Source organism: Prionailurus viverrinus, chromosome A2 (assembly GCF_022837055.1).
Source record: "Prionailurus viverrinus isolate Anna chromosome A2, UM_Priviv_1.0, whole genome shotgun sequence".
NCBI classification, from domain to species: Eukaryota; Metazoa; Chordata; class Mammalia; order Carnivora; family Felidae; genus Prionailurus; species Prionailurus viverrinus.
Window position 1 is genome coordinate 71,093,988 of NC_062562.1, and position 17,034 is coordinate 71,111,021.

Consider the following 17,034-nt stretch of genomic DNA (forward strand, 5'->3'; position numbering starts at 1 on the left):
GATAATAAAGAATTAAAATGAATTGAATGATTGTTTGGATTCATGGTATTAGTAATGCCTCATTAGGAAACTTGATTCCTTTTATAAAAGTCATACAAGTAATTCTCATTTAGCAAATAACTCTTTATTCTCTATTATTTTTCTATTTGTAATATGGTATCTCCCCCATGCAATGATGTTAAAAGCATACTGTAGTGTCAAATGTTTCAACCAAAGTGCAGATACTTTATCAGGCTGGAACAATCTCTATAAGAAAATGGCAGATCATCATGCAGATGATGGTCCCCGCAAATGGAAGGGTCTGCTTCCCAAAAGTAAGTCATCCTGTGTGCATGGGAACATTTGACTGTCCTGATGCTGGCTCTGGAAAAGCTCTTTGTCCTCCTTTTCCCAGGCCATGGCATCTCAATTATGTTGTATGTCAGAGGCAGCACACATTGGGCATTTCCTCAGCAATGTCATTGGTGCACTGGTTTGGAGGAAATGACAAGGAGACACTGACTTAGAAACAGATTTTAGCAATTAATAAACTCTAAGAGACATTTCTGAGTGACATGAGTTGGAAGAGGCAAACTAAAAGATATTCTAGTTTTAGAAACCTATGGCAGTACCGAGTGATGCTGAGTGAGACATCCCTTCTGAGGGACTGAGCACACTGCTAAATTCTGTATTTCTTGTGAATTTCTCCACTGGTTTCAAAAGCCAAGATCAGATTCTGACTCTAGAAGTTGTGAGATAGGAATCTACTAGGTTTTTTTTTCTTTTCTTTCTTTCTTTTTTTTTTTTGAGAGAGAGAGAGACAGAGAAAGAGAAGGAGAGAGAATGTGCATGCGCAGGTGCAGGTTAGAAGGAGAAGGACAGAGAGAATCTCAAGCAGGCTCCATGCCCAGTGAGGAGCTCGATGTGGGGCTTGATCTTATGACTGTGAGGTCATGACCTGAGCCCAAATCAAGAGTTAGTTGCATAACCAACCTTGCCACCCAGGTGCCCCCCTTACTAGATTTTTGAAACTAAATCCCTTTACATTTATCTATATATCTATATCCCTTTACTTTTAAAGTTATGAAAAGAAATTTGGGTTTATCCTCAAGACTTAGAACAAGGTGGTATTGCAATCAAACAAGTGAGGAAAAACTTTCCAGTGTCTGGATCCCATTTGGGAGTATGAATTTGACTTACACTAATTATCTGGATGAACCCAGGAACAAAAGCTTCTTTATTTTCACTAAACAGTTCAGTATACATTTCCTCATTTGGAACAGAAATTACCTATAACGAATTTCTGTGATATGAGTAAATTAATCCTAACACATAAAGAAAACTGTAGGGGAACAGTTTCACATGTAAGAAAACTCTTTGACAGACAGCTTCGTGGGTACATAATGGTGGTCCCTAGTAACCATATCACCTAGTAATTCCTTTACACGTTAACACAAAGTTACTAAAATTGGTATCTAATAATATTCAGAGTCATAAGGCAGAATGTTTCAGAAAGGGCTCTTCCCTTCTAAGTGCTTGCAGAGTACCTTTGGAATGTAATAGTAATTTAGAACAGGGGTTAGCAGACTTTTTCTGTGAAGGGCCAGATAGTAAATATTTTAGGCTTTCGTGGCCATCTGGTCTCATTGCTACCACTCAGCTCTGCTGTTGTAGTATGAAAGTTGTTATAGAAAATACATAAATAAATAGGTGTGGCTGGGGTCCAATTAAATTCTATTTATAGACACTGAAATTTGAATTTCATATAATTTTCACATGTCATGAAATACTGTTTTTGTAAAAACATTTTCAAATTATTTAAAAATGTAGAATGCATTGTAGCTTGGGGGCATTACAAAAACAGCCAGCAATTTGTCAACACCCAATGTGACAGTGTGCTTTCAATCAGAAAATTGAAAGGGAGGAAGGGAGAGAGGATGTATATATAATCACCTTTTTTCCTCTTCATCTGGAAACACAGATGTCTCTACAGGATACAGAATGCCAAATATTCAAGTTACCTGGGGAGTTCTGAGGTGAGGAACAGGGTGAACAGCGGGGAGAGAAGCTGTACCCGGGATGAAAGGCAGTCTGCAGTGGGACGTAGGACATAATCTCTTCTTCAAAGAGACTGCACAGTGAGAAAAGAAGAAGGAGAAAGAGAAGGAAATGGTAAAGGAGAAGGAGGAGAAGGAGGAAGAGCAGGGGGAAGAAGAAGAAGAAGAAGAAGAAGAAGAAGAGGAGGAAGAAGGAGGGGGGAGGAGGAGGGGAAGGAGGAGGAGGAAGGAGGAGGGGGAGGAGAAGCGAGAGGAGGAGGAGGGGGAAGAGGAAGGAAGGGAAAAAGGGGAGGAGGGGGAGGAAGGAAGAAGGGGAGGAAGGGGTGGAGGAGGAAAAGAAGAGGGAGAGGAGGAGAGGGAGGAGGAAGGGGGAAGAAACAAAGGGAGGAAGAAGAAGAAGAGGGAGGAAGGGGAGGGAGAAGAAGAGGGGGAGAAGAGGAAGAAAAAGAAAGAAAGAAAAGAAAGGAAGGAAAAAAGTTAGTTTTCTGTCCATGAGTGTTCACGAATTGGGGTGATAGTGGTTACAGTTCTCACAAGGCAACAAAAGCACTTAGGTTCACTTAGATAGGCAAAAGACAGTATGCAAATTCTCAGAGTTATTTTATACTCTAATTAATCATACAAAAATAAATTCTCCATCAAGTACTGTACACAGTTCTTGATACCCCAGTTGTAAATGTAAAGAAAGCAATGGAGCAGGTATAAGGGTGGGGACCTACTTTAGTTGCAGTCACTAGAATCCTCTAGAACAAATGTTGAATGTTTCAGTCATAGCTGTAGTGGAGAACTACCCAGAGCAGCTTTTCCAGAAGGGTTTCAGGCTTAGCCCCTTACCTCAGCAAAATGACTAGATCTGCATCACAGGACAACTTTTCAAGCCCATGATTACCCTCAGTCCGAATGTAATGGATTTTCTCCCTAGAACAATGTGGGAAAGAAAATAAGAATTACACACCAATACATAAGCTAAGGAATAAATCCCTTTCTGATTCATTTTGTCTGTCAATATGGCTGAATAGCAATTTTCTAACGTCCAGTGAGTTTTGTGGCATTTTAAGTTTCTATTGCAGGTTCCCATGATGCTCTACTAGGGACTACCCTTCCTCAGACTCACACAGGGATGGAAGCTGAGGAACACAACAAGGATAGGACCTCAGATGGCAATGACAGTCAGGAGTGAAGATGGATAAAGACAGCTGCTGGAGGACTGTCATGGGCTCATGGTGTCTCGGGAGCCATGGGAGGAAAGAGCAGGAGGAAATCTCTTGAGAAACCTTACGCCTGCTGGAAAATGTATAATGCCACACTGAGTAAGGGAGGGTCTGGTGTTCAGAATACCAGACTCCCCTAGGTCAGTCTGAGCACAGGCATCAATTTCTCTGTTTAATTACAATTTGCATTCTTTCATGACCTCCAACTATAACCTGGCAAATTATTCCGAGTCTATAGATAAATAACATTTATTTTGATCAAATGAACTTTGTACTTTGCTGCTCTGACATTCAAATACTCAAATATTACAGGGGTGCCTAGGTGGCTCAGTCGGTTAAGTGTCAGACTCTTGATTTCAGCTCAGGTCATGATCTCACAGTTCGTGAGTTTGAGCCCTGCATCAGGCTCTGTGCTGATAGCATGGAACCTGTTTGGGATTCTCTCCCCCCCACCCGCTCTGCCCCTCCCTCCCCATAAACATTTAAAAAAACAAAAACAAATGTTCAAATATTACAAATGCCACAACCAATGGTTTTTAATGGTTTGAAAAAAAAATAGAGCAGATGTTTCCACACATCATTTTGCAGGAAGGATGTGGAAACCTAGCCAAGAGTGCAAACACCATGCCTCCTCCACCACCTGTTTCTTCCTCCGGGTCTCTATGTTCTTGATTCCATGTTCCTGAGCTTTGGCCTCTAAATCCTGATACCACCTCACAGGCCTCTTGTTTGGAAGACTTTTGTGGTTAATTGACTTCAGCCCCACAAAGGACTCTTCAATCCATATGTCCTCCCAATGACAATGTCCCTAGGGCAGATTATCCTGTTGCCCTAGGTACCCATATGTGGGTAAGCCCCTGGTCTCCTTGCTTGCAGGAAAAATGGAGAGAAAATTCTAGTGATTGCCCTTTGTTCCCAGGGTCCCTGAGGAAATGAAGTCCAAAGGGGGTCAACTCTACTAGGGCAGCAAAGTAGTTCTATTATCTCACCACCCACATGAAGCATATCCATGTATCAGCCAAACACAGTTTTCTGAGACTTTCAGTGGCTCTCCACAGGACATTGCATCCTCTGTCACATATATGAAAATTTCATGCAGACCCAGTGGTCTGGGGGGCCTCCAAATGCCTCTGGAACTCAACTCCAGTTCCATTGGAACTGGGAAAGATCTCTGAAGGCAAGAAGGCCATCTGCTCCTTCAACATATATCCCTTGCTCACCAGGAAAACTCCAGTGCAAAAGTCTCCTCAGAGCTCAGTTCAATAGAGCCACCTGCCTTCCTGAAATCTTGACATCTCCCTTTGTGGCTTCACAGACCTCAAAGCTTAATATCCAAATGAAATCCTTGACATTCTTCTATCATTATCACTGAATTCTGATCTTGTCTTTTGTGGCCTTTAAACACATGCTACAGCTATATATTTGACTTAAGGAAAACAAAAAGTCAAATTTGCCTATCATCTGCCTTCTTCAATAGGTTGCAAATAGCATGCGAAGTAGGGCCAATGTCTGTTTTGCTATGCTACTGCATACACAAATCCAGCACAATCCTGATTCAGAATACTGGCACAATAAAAGCACTAGTTGAAAGAGGAATGAATGAATGAGGACTGCTACCATGTCCCTTAATGTGAACAGATGTCATTAACCTCTGGGTTTTCTGGCTCCATCTTGCCTCTCCACATGTGGCTTCCTTATGATTCACTGTTGTCTGCTGAACACAGTTTTCTGCTAACTCACTCTCTACCCTTTAACTCAGCAACTGACTTTGTGGACCCAAGACAGTGGATCGATGGCTCCCTGAGATGAGCAATGGCTTAACAGGGTCACAGTCTCTACTTGGGGACAACAGAGGAAGCAGGAGGTTCTTCCTTTGGGCAGTGTCATAGGAAAAGGAGGTTTTCTTTTCAACTTCTGGACCTGTAAAATGGAGCTGATGCACCCTCATGGTACATCGAGGGGCAGGCACAGGCCCAGTCATGGTAACTAGTGCCTGGCTTCCTGCTTCCTGTAAGCCTGATTCCCTGAGGAGCAATTTCTTGTTCTTGTTCTCCCTTTTTAAATCCATGGCCTTTTAGTCGTTGTGGGCCTTCTGTTTTTGATGAGATATTTGGGTTCTCATCTTGGGTCTACAGGTCCTTAAAAGAATCCATATCTTAAAGAAGTTATTAGTTTCTGTACAAAATAATTGCCAAGATTTTTTCAATTCCAATATCTCCTAATTCCAAGTTCCGCCATATCTGGAAAATCATAATTATACAATTCTGCACTGCAACAAAGCCTTTAAAAAGTCTTTTAAAAAGTCTTTTAAAAAAAGTCTTAAAAAAAGCCTTTAAAAAATATCACTATTGCATGTGATACTATGCAAAAGTACAGAAAATAGCTTCCCTTCCCTTGAAAACAGTTCACTCTTATACCCAGGGGATTACATTTTTCACTTTTAAAATAACTTAAATGGGACTCTAGTGCCTTTGGTGAGATCAAATTCCTCCAAAAAATAAGCTGTGAAACTCATTACTTAGTGGTAGAATCAGAAACATAAAAAATGTTCAAGAGCAGCAAGCTCTCAGAAATTTTTCAGGTAGTACAACTCCTCTGAAAATCCCTTGAAATTCCCTTAAATTATGATGTACTGTGAGTCAGAGAATAGCCCACAAATAAATGACACAGTAATGAAATAGGTAGAGCTTAACATAAGTGGAAATGACAATCACTTGTGCGAAAGTTCATCTGTTCATGCTAAAGATCTTTCATTCACTCTAAATGTAATTAGTCCTTCTTCTCTTCAAAGAGGACGAGGTTCTGAAGGGGAGAGTGACACAAAGGCAAAGAATGGAAGGTCCTGCTCTAAGGAACCTATGTATTGTAGGGAGACATCAGTATGGACAACTATAAGAGATAATGGAAAAATATCCTAGAGGTACAAAAAGGAATGCCGTTAAAGCAAGGTAAAAGAAATACTAAAGTTTGCCTGGGTCAGTGAGTCTTTGCATTTGGTTTGAGCCTTTAAAATGAGTTAAGAGGTCCTTAAGAGAAAAGCCACTCCCCAGAGGGCAGAGGTAGGAGATGACACAGACTGTTTGGTGGAGATAGAAGACTCTAGAAGGAAAAAACTAGTGTGGGATGGCGAGTTAGGTTAGGGCCAGACTTTGGAGACCATGGAAACTGTGTTTGAAATCCTGACTTTATTTCATGCACAATGGGAAGGTGTTGTGTTTTTTTTTTTTTTTTTGAAGGGAAGTAGTAGTATAATTTAATCTTTGCCAAAATAAGGTAATTCTGGTTATAACAGGGTGAGAGAGATACGCGGTATCTTCTAGGACATTCCTGCAAAATCCAGGAGAGAAATGCTGAGCCCCCAAACACAGGCCATGACAGGGAAGAATTAAAAAAAAAAAAGCTGGAAGAGAGAAAGTGAGGAGGCAGATGTTTGGGTGTGGAGACAGAGAAAGAGGGAGGAGTTGAGACAAGGCAGTGGGGAGGACGTGGTTCTAATTCACACAGAGTAAAAACAAGGGAAAGAGGTGTCAGTGAGGGTGTGTGTGGAGGGGGAAGGACAGTGAATGATCCACTCTGGCATGATTAATAGGAATTTGAATAGCAAAGAGACTATTTTCAGGTGTTGGTGATTCACTGAGGAAGTCAAGGCGGAGTATTACAGTTGTCAACTAGATTCAAAAGACCACCAAATGGGAGGTAAGGAATCAGAGGCATTCAGTGACTGCATTCCCACCCACCTTGCCTGATCCTTTATACACATACCCATAAAAGCATCTCCCCAGTGCCCACACAGTGACCTGTTTCCAAGGAGATTAAGGGCAGATTTGGGCTGAATAACATGTCTCCATCAATGGTTCCTAAGAGCTGGAGCAAGAATTCGAACTCCAAGGGGACACACTTAACCATCATGCATTGCCAGCTTCCAAAATGCTGTGTAGTCAACTGAAGCAGAGTGATACTGAGATATCTTGGAGAGAAAGTGGGATTTAAGTTCGGAGGATATTTTCCCTTTTTATCACTTTTGGTGGCTATCCTTTCTAAATGCAGTGACTCAGTTTCAGAGACACTCATGCAACAATGACATTAATGGACAGTAAGATTTAACTAGTTAGAACATATATTTTTGATACTCTTTGTTTGTTTGTTGGTTTATTTTCTAATGTGTTCATCTAGTTTTTGGTTTACCATTAAACAATGATATTTTAAAAATAAAAACATTTAAAATGGATTAAAGACCTAAATGTGAGATCTGAAACCATAAAATTCCTAAAAGAGAATACAGGTAGTAATTGCTTTGACATCAGTCATAGAAAGATCTTTCTAGATATGTCTCCTTTGGCAAGGGAAACAAAAGCAAAAATAAACTATTGGGACTGTCCCAAAATAAAAAGCCTTTGAACAGTGAAGGAAACCATCAACAAAACAAAAGACAACCTAGTGAATGGGAGAAGATATCTGCAAATGATACATCCAATAAAGTGTTAATATCAAAATATATAAAGAATTTGCACAACTCAACACCAAAAATCCCCCCAAAAATTCAGTTAAAAATGGTCAGGGGACATGAATAGATTTTTTTCCAAAGAAGACATATAGATGGCCCATAGACACATGAAAAGATGCTCAACATCACTCATTATTAGAGAAATGCAAATTACACCACAGTAAGATATCACCTCACACCTGTAAGAATGACTAAAATAAAACACACACACACAGAAAATAAAATAAAATAAAAAACACATTGTGGAACTTCAGAGAACATTAGAATTCCTGGATCCTTCAGTTGGAGTATTCAAGACATAATTAAACGCATGAACAAAATGCATCATAAGCTTTTATGCTCTCTCCACAGATATGTTGTCCCACCTGGACGACTAGTTGGAGCTACAGGGTGAGGGACAAGCCCTTACCTGAGTGTGTGGTTTCTCGCCAGGCTTGGCTGACGCTCTTGCAGCATTTCAAAAATGTTTGGCTGGCGGAGAAATGCCACAATCTTGTCATTATATGCTGAAACAGACAAAAGTGCAAGTTGTGGTTGAGTTTTCAGCCCAGAGATGATTTATCTAATGGTTGGAAAATAGCTACTTGATACCAGGATTAATGCAAGAGTTCGAAGGGCAGGTAGCACACTCATCAGAAAAATGTAAGCTCTTGAGGGCTCTTTGTCTGTGACATAATAACATTGTCATTTCTAAAAGATCAAACCAAAGTGAACTAGATCTAAGTTAATTATCCTTAATATTCTAAGACCTTAACGGGGTGTTAACTCACCCCTGTGTGAATAGGTGAAGGAGAATAAAATCATTCTTCCACAAGCTATTTTACTCTCTTCCTTCTGACTTCTCTTGGTCATTTTGCCATAGTTATTATGGCCAAAGATTCTTTGTAACTTCAAAGAAATCCATTTCTGAACACTTGACACTTACAACCTGTGGCCATGGTTGATTTCCCAGTAGTCATAATGGAAATACCCAAATCCATTTGGGCTTTCTTACCTCATTTCCCTTGATACAAGTGGCACGTGTTTTAGAAGGAGGTGGCTGAGGTTAGGAATGAAGACTATACTGACTTGTCCCTATACACACATGGGAAAAGAGGTCTAAATTACAAACTGCATCTAATAGCAATAAGATCCATCACCTCATTTAAACTATGCTCTCCTGTACTCAGCTAACAAATCACTGAAAGGAATAAAGAAGGGGCTGAGAGTCTGGAAAAGAACTGAGACAGGGAAAAGGGAAGAACAAATCAAGGAGGGGAGGGAAAGGGAAAAAGGGCAAAGGAAGGATGGAAGCAAAGGGTAGGGGGTAGATTTTATCATAGGAAAGGAAAAATAAAATACAGAATCCTGAATATTAAAGGACTTGTGATAAGAAAAACAAGGCTAAGGACTGGGTATCCAGGATCCCAAAAGCATGATACATACCTAGTGGCAATGACTCATGTTGATGTTGGCTTCGAATAGCAGCTACCAGGCTGTGTCCTGGCCTGGCCAGTAAAGAGGCTCCTCTGTTTCGAGAGACTTCTGAAGCCTAATTTCAAAATAAAATTGTTAGCATTGGAAATATTATCAAATTCAGATGGTCTTTTGATACTAATTTTCCAATATGAGGGGGAAAAGACCCAGATATCACTTAAGTTAAAAAGCAATGAAGTTACAATCTTCAAAATGAATTGAAATAAGCAAGTTAAAAAAAAGATTAGGTAGGATGGTTGATGTGCTATGTTAGGGTTTTTAAGAAAGTGATTGTGCATGGGGCGCCTGGGTGGCTCAGTCGGTTAAGCATCTGACTTCAGCTCAGGTCATGATCTCGCGCTCCGTGAGTTCGAGCCCCGCGTTGGGCTCTGTGCTGACAGCTCAGACCCTGGAGCCTGTTTCAGGTTCTGTGTCTCCCTCTGTCTCTAACCCTCCCCCCGTTCATGCTCTGTCTCTCTCTGTCTCAAAAATAAGTAAATGTTAAAAAAAAAATTAAAAAAAAGAAAGAAAGTGATTGTGCCAAATGTCCTAAATGTTAACTAGGTTAACATACTGACTAAAGAACATTTCTCTTCATAAATATGTTCAAGAGACATAAATAAATTCTACATGAATACTATCAATAAAGATGGGTTTATGACCTTAATTTGTGAGAGTTGGTACTGAACTTCAGAACTGAATGTGGAATGGACTTGCTCTTTCCAACAGCACGTAGCACCCTCAGATGGCCGTTCTTTGCTAATTGCCTATTGTTCCATTCACTGTGCTGGCTACTCTTCCTTAACATAGTATCTTTTTATTTTCTCAAAATTCTGGAAGATAAGCATTATTAACCACATATTACAAGCAGAAAATCTGAGGATTGGATAAAATTAAGTTTTTACAAAATTTTCAACTGTAAGAGGCAGAACCAGGATTTGCTTGATTGCAAAGCATTTGTTGACTTCTCTCATGCTGCTAGCCTGCATCCAGTACCTTGGTTTTGGATGGGCATTTTGACAAAACGTCATGGAATACAGAATTGCACAGCTTAAAACTGATATTTGTGATGATTGATTTAGCTCAATTTTAAATTTCAGAAATCCCCTAAGTCCTAGAGCATGACGATGAACTTTCTACTGTGATTCCATGTACATTCTGTTTCTTAAAGGACTCTTGAAGGGTAAGCTATTTAAACAGAGGCTGTATAGATCTTCCACAAATATATGGGTTTGCTGTAGAGTATGACTCATTCTATGATATTTGGTAAAGTATGCCAAAATAGGCTTTAAAAACATTTAAGAATTACATTGAAGATTACTTTGTAACATACTTATAAAAAGCTCAAACATCCAGACAAAAAGGGAGAGAAAATTCTCCCTCTGAGACCAGTATACAATTCATTCCCACAGAATTCAGGAGAGGTACTGAGATCCTATGCTACAAAGTCCAGAAAGGTCAAGTCAATCTCAAAGGGGTCATTTAAGACGAGACCATGTGTCCTAGTGCAGATGACAAACAGGACGGATTACTTAGGGCTTACTAATTAAAGACATAGTAATTGCAGGTTTTCCTTCGGGTCCTACTTCCACACTTCACACAGACAGGATGAACATCCTTCCTTTGCAGAGATGTGCTATCAGTTCACTGTCTGTACATGGCGGTCTTTGAACTGCTCTTCTGGAAGTAGCAGAGATGCAGATACATCCCTTTTCTCTCCTGGTTCTTCTCCTTGCTCACTGCTTACTTGAGGGACAAGGAAATGGATTCTGTGCCATTGTGGTGGACTTCTCGCTTCGGTGTCATTAGCCCTCAGGTACTGTAGCCAGCCACCAAGATTTAGAAGTAGGTACTTCGACAACAGCACTTTCCAGTCCCAATTAAATGGTTACAAAGCAAAGTGGTAAAAGAAAGGTTTGCTCTCTCTTCAAATATGCAACACCGAGTCTCTACGTTTCTTCCACCATGAATTAATAAATATGTAAAGCCTTTCTGGCACTGAAATGTTAGGTTTCTTTTCCTTAGAGGGAATTATGTCAGTCTGCTTTATTGTGTGTTTGAAATATTTTCGATGCTGTAAAGACAGGAATCTCAAAGACCACTCAGCAGAAGATTATCTAAATGATGCATTACAGAGAGAAACTGAGGAAGTGGATCTGATAGCAGACTTCAGGAAGGCATGACTGTAATACAGAACTCAGGTGATGTCTGCTGTCACACCCTGGGCTAAAGTGTGTCATTGTTGGTGGGTTGCCCTGAAATAAATGGGGCTTTGAAACAAGAAGAAACTCACTTCTCTTCTTAGCTGCCAGAGGGAATTCATGTGTTACAGATATGCTTTAGGGAAAAATGGTGCCTTCTCCTGAGGTTACCTGTTCACCGGCAAAACCAAGCCAGACTGCAAAACTTCAGAAGTCAGATGAAGGCCAGCCACCCCAAAGGTAGATGACTGACTGATGAATATGCTTCAGGCCAATGACGAGTGAGATGGAGAAAACAACCCAGGGGGAAGGTGCCGCATATGGGGTACCTGAACCACAGAAACAACTGCCAAGGGCAAAGGAGGTGATTGCAAAGTAATACTGGAAGGTCTACAGATGAGCTGGAGGATGGGAAGGTTAAACAGAAACAGGCTTCTCCAACAAGGAGCCAGGAATTTATAGGGATAAGGACAGTTCCAGACAGGGTTAGAGAGAATTCCGAGATTGGGCGAGAGTTTAGTATGTGCTAGGATCCTTGTAGCCCTAAAGTAATACGAAATGGTCCATCCTGAGGAATATTAGGTATCGACTGAGTAACTGATTTGGATCTCACTGCAAACATGATGCTAACATTTGCTTTCCTAACTACTGAAAATGACTAGAAGTTTGAATTTTCCATTTAAAACCAAAATTATACGACTCACTGAATTCCCTGGCATTTGACACTTTCTATGTTACCGAATTTCTCAGGGATGTATGTGAGAGACAGACAAAGAAGGGACTCCCCCAGTGGCCTGCCTTTCCCCAGACATGCTATGACTACTTTATGACTGGCTAAAACCCAGTTTCCAGTAGGGACTACTTTTAAGATTTCTTTTCCTTTTGATGTTGAAATAGCTTTAATCATAATTGCAAATGTGAAAACTTCAAACATTTAGCTCTCCAGAAAAAAAAGTAGATATGCTCAGAAAATAGTTTACAGTGACTGGTAAACAAATTTCTCTCTGTGTTGCAATTTAGAAATGTAAACTGGTGTTTTATTTTTTTAAAGATGTGATTGAAAATTGCAGGTTTTAGACTGAATTTGGGTTAATAATCAGTGAATGCTCTCTTTGAAAACACTGGAGATCTGATGATGAAAAAAATAGTGAGTTCAGAGGAAAGGCCCAAGTGATGAATTTTAATTCATCTCTAGAATCCTTTTGTGTTCTAAAAACAGATCATTAACAAAGTTTTCAGAATTAGCTTAAGGAAACAAAAGAGAGAGAGAGATCTTGAGCTATTCAACATATTTATAAAAGCGAAAAGTGGGCGATAAATAATGTACAAAGAAAGGCTTGATTTAAATTGTGGTAGATCTATATGAATAAATATAGAAGAATTTTAATTGCATGGGGACAGTCTACAAGGTACTGTATTAGTAAAATAGGATGCAGAACCATAGACAACATAATTCAATTTTTTATTTCCATGGTTACCAGAAAGTGTCTCCAGATCGGGAATTATACTCACCTTTTAACTTCTTTCCCACCTGTGTCTGTGTTTTCTACACTCATTGCTTACTGTTGATAATTCAAAAGTTTATTTTCATAGGTGCCTGAATTTTATAAATTTCCAACCAAACTGTAATCAAATATTGGTTGCATGGAATCAAGAGAAATATCCCCAAAATTTAGAAGCAGTGCAGAAGTTACCTCCCCACACTTCCCTGTGTCATCTGAGGCAGTGAAATAACTTTTGTCATCAAAAAACCTCACTGCAAAGAACGACCAAGAATGACTTCTGCTTTTAAAGTGAAAAGTCAGTTTCTCTTCCCTGCCAGATTCTTATCCTTTCATGAGGCAACGCACTCATGTGTGTACCCTCCCAGAACTTTTCTATGACTAACGATTTTCTAAACTGGTAAAAGAAATAAAACTTAGGTGCTCTGTTATCCTTCCTTATTAATGTTAATTTATATTGCTAATTGCAGTATAAATAAGACAAATGTGACCTCCAGTGACTTCCTTACTGATAGAGAGATGGAAACCAATATTTATAGCCCTATATGCTCTTTCCATTTATCTGTGTCCATTTCCCTTGGGACATTATGGGAAGATACAGACTTGTTTTGTTAGTACTTTTTTTTTTGTATATTGCAGACAGATGTGACCCTGTACTAAAATGCAGGATAAAGTGTCAAATAACGATCTTTTTATGCATAAAGTATTATATTCCTGATAATGGCTTTCAGCCAACTTCCTGAAAAATGTTCACTTGAAGTAAAGGCTAATCCAAAAGACACTTAACAGTGTCTCTTTTAATAACCTATCTTAAGGGTTTTGAGAAATATTTTTATCAATTAGGATCCTGAATATAGAAACTGATTTCAATTCTATCCTTAAATTCAATTGATAAAAATATCAACTGCTGAGCAACACTCGAGAGAATGGCCCATGAAGGTGAACAGAAAATAACTGATTCCTAAGGTTGTAGTATAAGAAACATCTATAGCAAATCCCCCATTGCCCCTGTTATGTGACAGAAAAAAACCATGGATTATAAAAACAATTCATTGATTATTCCTGAGTCTAATTATTCCATATTTATGTCTGCTTAACTGTCCTTTCAAATTGGATATCCTGCTGTTTTCATACTCATTATCAACTTACCTAACAGCAAATCTACCATTGTCCCCAACTGGCTTTCCTGTTCATCTTACCAATGTGTTGATAATGTGAGTCAAGTCCCACAGACTCTGAGAGTCACAGAGCTAGCTGGCCATCCAATTCCCTTGTCTCCACTTGCAGATGAGGAAACTGAGGCCCCAGAAAGGAAAGGAAGGAGCAATGATACACAGTTCCTCTGTGGAGAAGCCAGAGCTGAGACTCTGTCTGCTAACTGAAGTCCCAGGTACCCCTTCCTTTGCACCTCTTGACCACCTGGGGCTTCTTCCCACACGGTGTCCATTGTCTTCTGTCTCTTTGCTGCTTCCAAGGCCTCCCCACCTTATACCTGGTCTGTGGCAGAGGCCCCTGACGGGTCTTTCTCTCACAGATCACTCTTTGCCACAATCCTTCCTCCTCTTGGCCATCATTATCTCCTTTCTAAAATACTAGTATACACTGGACTTGGACTTAGGAGATCTGAGTTGTGGTCTTGAACTCCCTGTGTCACCTGAGTTTTTGGTATTTAAGTTTACCTGACTTTATAATACAATTCCTAACTAAAGTGGCATTGCCACATGGGAATATTTAGAAATGCTTAGGGGTATTTTGTTTTGTTTTTTTGTTTTGGTTGTCATAGTGACTGGTGAGGTGAGGGCACTCCTGACATTTAATGGATGTGACCAGGAAGAAAAGGTCCAGCAATGACATAAGACAATTCTACACTTCACAAAATTGTCCTCAAAATGCCAATAACCTTCTCTTCTTGAGGGACAATGGGTGACTTGATCTCTAAAGGCCATTTTTATACAAAAACCATCATATTATTCTTCTCAATTTCATTCAGTGGGCTTTTTTTTTTTTTTAATTTTTTTTTTTCAACGTTTATTTATTTTTGGGACAGAGAGAGACAGAGCATGAACGGGGGAGGGGCAGAGAGAGAGGGAGACACAGAATCGGAAACAGGCTCCAGGCTCTGAGCCATCAGCCCAGAGCCCGACGCGGGGCTCGAACTCACAGACCGCGAGATCGTGACCTGGCTGAAGTCGGACGCTTAACCGACTGCGCCACCCAGGCGCCCCTCATTCAGTGGGCTTTTAAGAAAGTGCCAACCATGTGGCATTCAAAACTTAACAAAAACCAAGACAAAAACCAAGTGGAAATGGTATTCTGGTCATACCAAACTATTTGTTGTCTCTCTACTGACACTTCTCAATCCTATCACTGCATCTCTGCTTATGCTGTGTCTCTGGGGGATTGCCATTCCTCTTCCTTTGTTCCTTGCTAGATTCTACCAATTTTCTAGGGTTGGGTCAAGTACCTTATTTTATTTTATGTAAAAAAAATTTTTTTAACGTTTATTTATTTTTGAGACAGAGACAGAGCATGAATGGGGGAAGGGTCAGAGAGAGAGGGAGACACAGAATCAGAAACAGGCTCCAGGCTCTGAGCTGTCAGCACAGAGTCCGAACTCACAGACTACGAGATCATGACCTGAGCTGAAGTCAGACGCTTAACTGACTGAGCCACCCAGGTGCCCCAAGTACCTTATTTTAAAGATGCCTTTCCTTGGCCTCTTTTGAACTCCTATTGCATTTGTCCTAACATCTCTCTTGGCACTCAATCATATTCTAATTGTTCTTGTTACTTAACTCTGTGTTTTTTTGGCCTGGCTTCAAACATAGAATATAAAATTCTCCTAGGGAGGGATCATATCTCATACTTCCTTGCATTCCACAGTGCTCAGAGTAGGCCATGAACTTAATCAATGTTTGTTGAGCAAAATCACATCACAGCAAACACAATTAACCTTTCTCACTACCCCCTCCCTCTGTTTTTATATCAAGATCCTCCTATCTTCTGATTCCCAGGCTGCCGGCTCTCTCAGCAGGAGGAATCAGATATTTGTTTTCATAGAGGCTGGGTCTTTGTTTTCTCTGGTATGCTGCTTCTAGATCAGATAGTCTCTGCCTCCCAGCTTTTTGTCTCTGTTGCTTTTCTTGGTTTCTCCCTGTGTCAGTGCAAAGCTACCAGCAGAGAGTGGATGCACAGGGGGACGGGAGGGGTTTGAAAACCTGATGAATTGAATCAGTTGGCGAGGGGATGAATTAGGAAGAATACAGATCGCTGGTACACATTGATACCCTTTCATTGTTACGTGTTACAGTCTTTCTGGACTGATGCAGGTGGTACTTTGTCATTAATGTTGATATTCAATGTAACTGGGCTTGAGCTATTCAATTGTATTAAATGAATGTTTTAGAACTGGTAATGCAAGTGGTACTCGTGATCTTAATCTCGTTTCAACAGAAATGTTTTAGTACTTGTATTTTCAAGTTAATTTCTTATAAATGTGAGAGATCTATATCTTTAGGGTGTTCATCTTACATTTGAGTAATCTACATTTTTGTTTTATTGACATTGAATCTGTAGCACTCAGATTCTTTTATCAAATGTAATTACTCTATATTAACACTGAAACTGCCTTAATAAAATTAAAGAATTTTAAATAAACAGCATATTTCAAAATTTTAAATAAATTTAAATTTTAAATAAGTTTTAAATAAACAGCATATTTCAAATTGATGCAGAGTTTTGAATCTATCCACTATTATCTCATAAATGTTGTACTTTCTAAAGTATTATAAAAATGCCACCAGAGAAGGATACAATGCATGCTGAGCTGGGAAGTCAGGGCACTGCTTTCCGTAATCTGTGAATGTGCCTGCTGCTGAGTGTGTGCTACCTGAGCATCCTGACACGCACATAACCCTTGGGGATGCATAATATGCCTTCTCTGCATAGTCACATACACATTTTACATATATGCAGAAAGGAAGAATTAACGTTTTCAGCAGTTTCCTAAAACAATACCTAAGATGAGCCATGAAAGAAAAATTCATTTTATCACACTGGCCTTAAATCATGAATGCCCTTGGTTGGAAACAGTTATGCCTGTCAGAGCATTCAGATGATTTCCTT

At 39.8% G+C, this 17,034-nt stretch overlaps 1 protein-coding gene across 1 annotated transcript in view; it reads right to left on the minus strand.

Moving 5' to 3' along the window:
* HECW1 (HECT, C2 and WW domain containing E3 ubiquitin protein ligase 1) overlaps positions 1 to 17,034 on the minus strand; it is a 409,193-nt gene that overhangs the window by 55,040 nt on the left and 337,119 nt on the right. The window contains exons 20-23 of the mRNA XM_047850881.1: positions 9,177 to 9,282; positions 8,161 to 8,257; positions 2,871 to 2,954; positions 2,001 to 2,110 (exon numbers count right to left, since the gene is read on the minus strand). Coding sequence (XP_047706837.1) covers positions 2,001 to 2,110; positions 2,871 to 2,954; positions 8,161 to 8,257; positions 9,177 to 9,282 — 397 coding nt within the window. The remainder of the gene's footprint in view (positions 1 to 2,000; positions 2,111 to 2,870; positions 2,955 to 8,160; positions 8,258 to 9,176; positions 9,283 to 17,034) is intronic.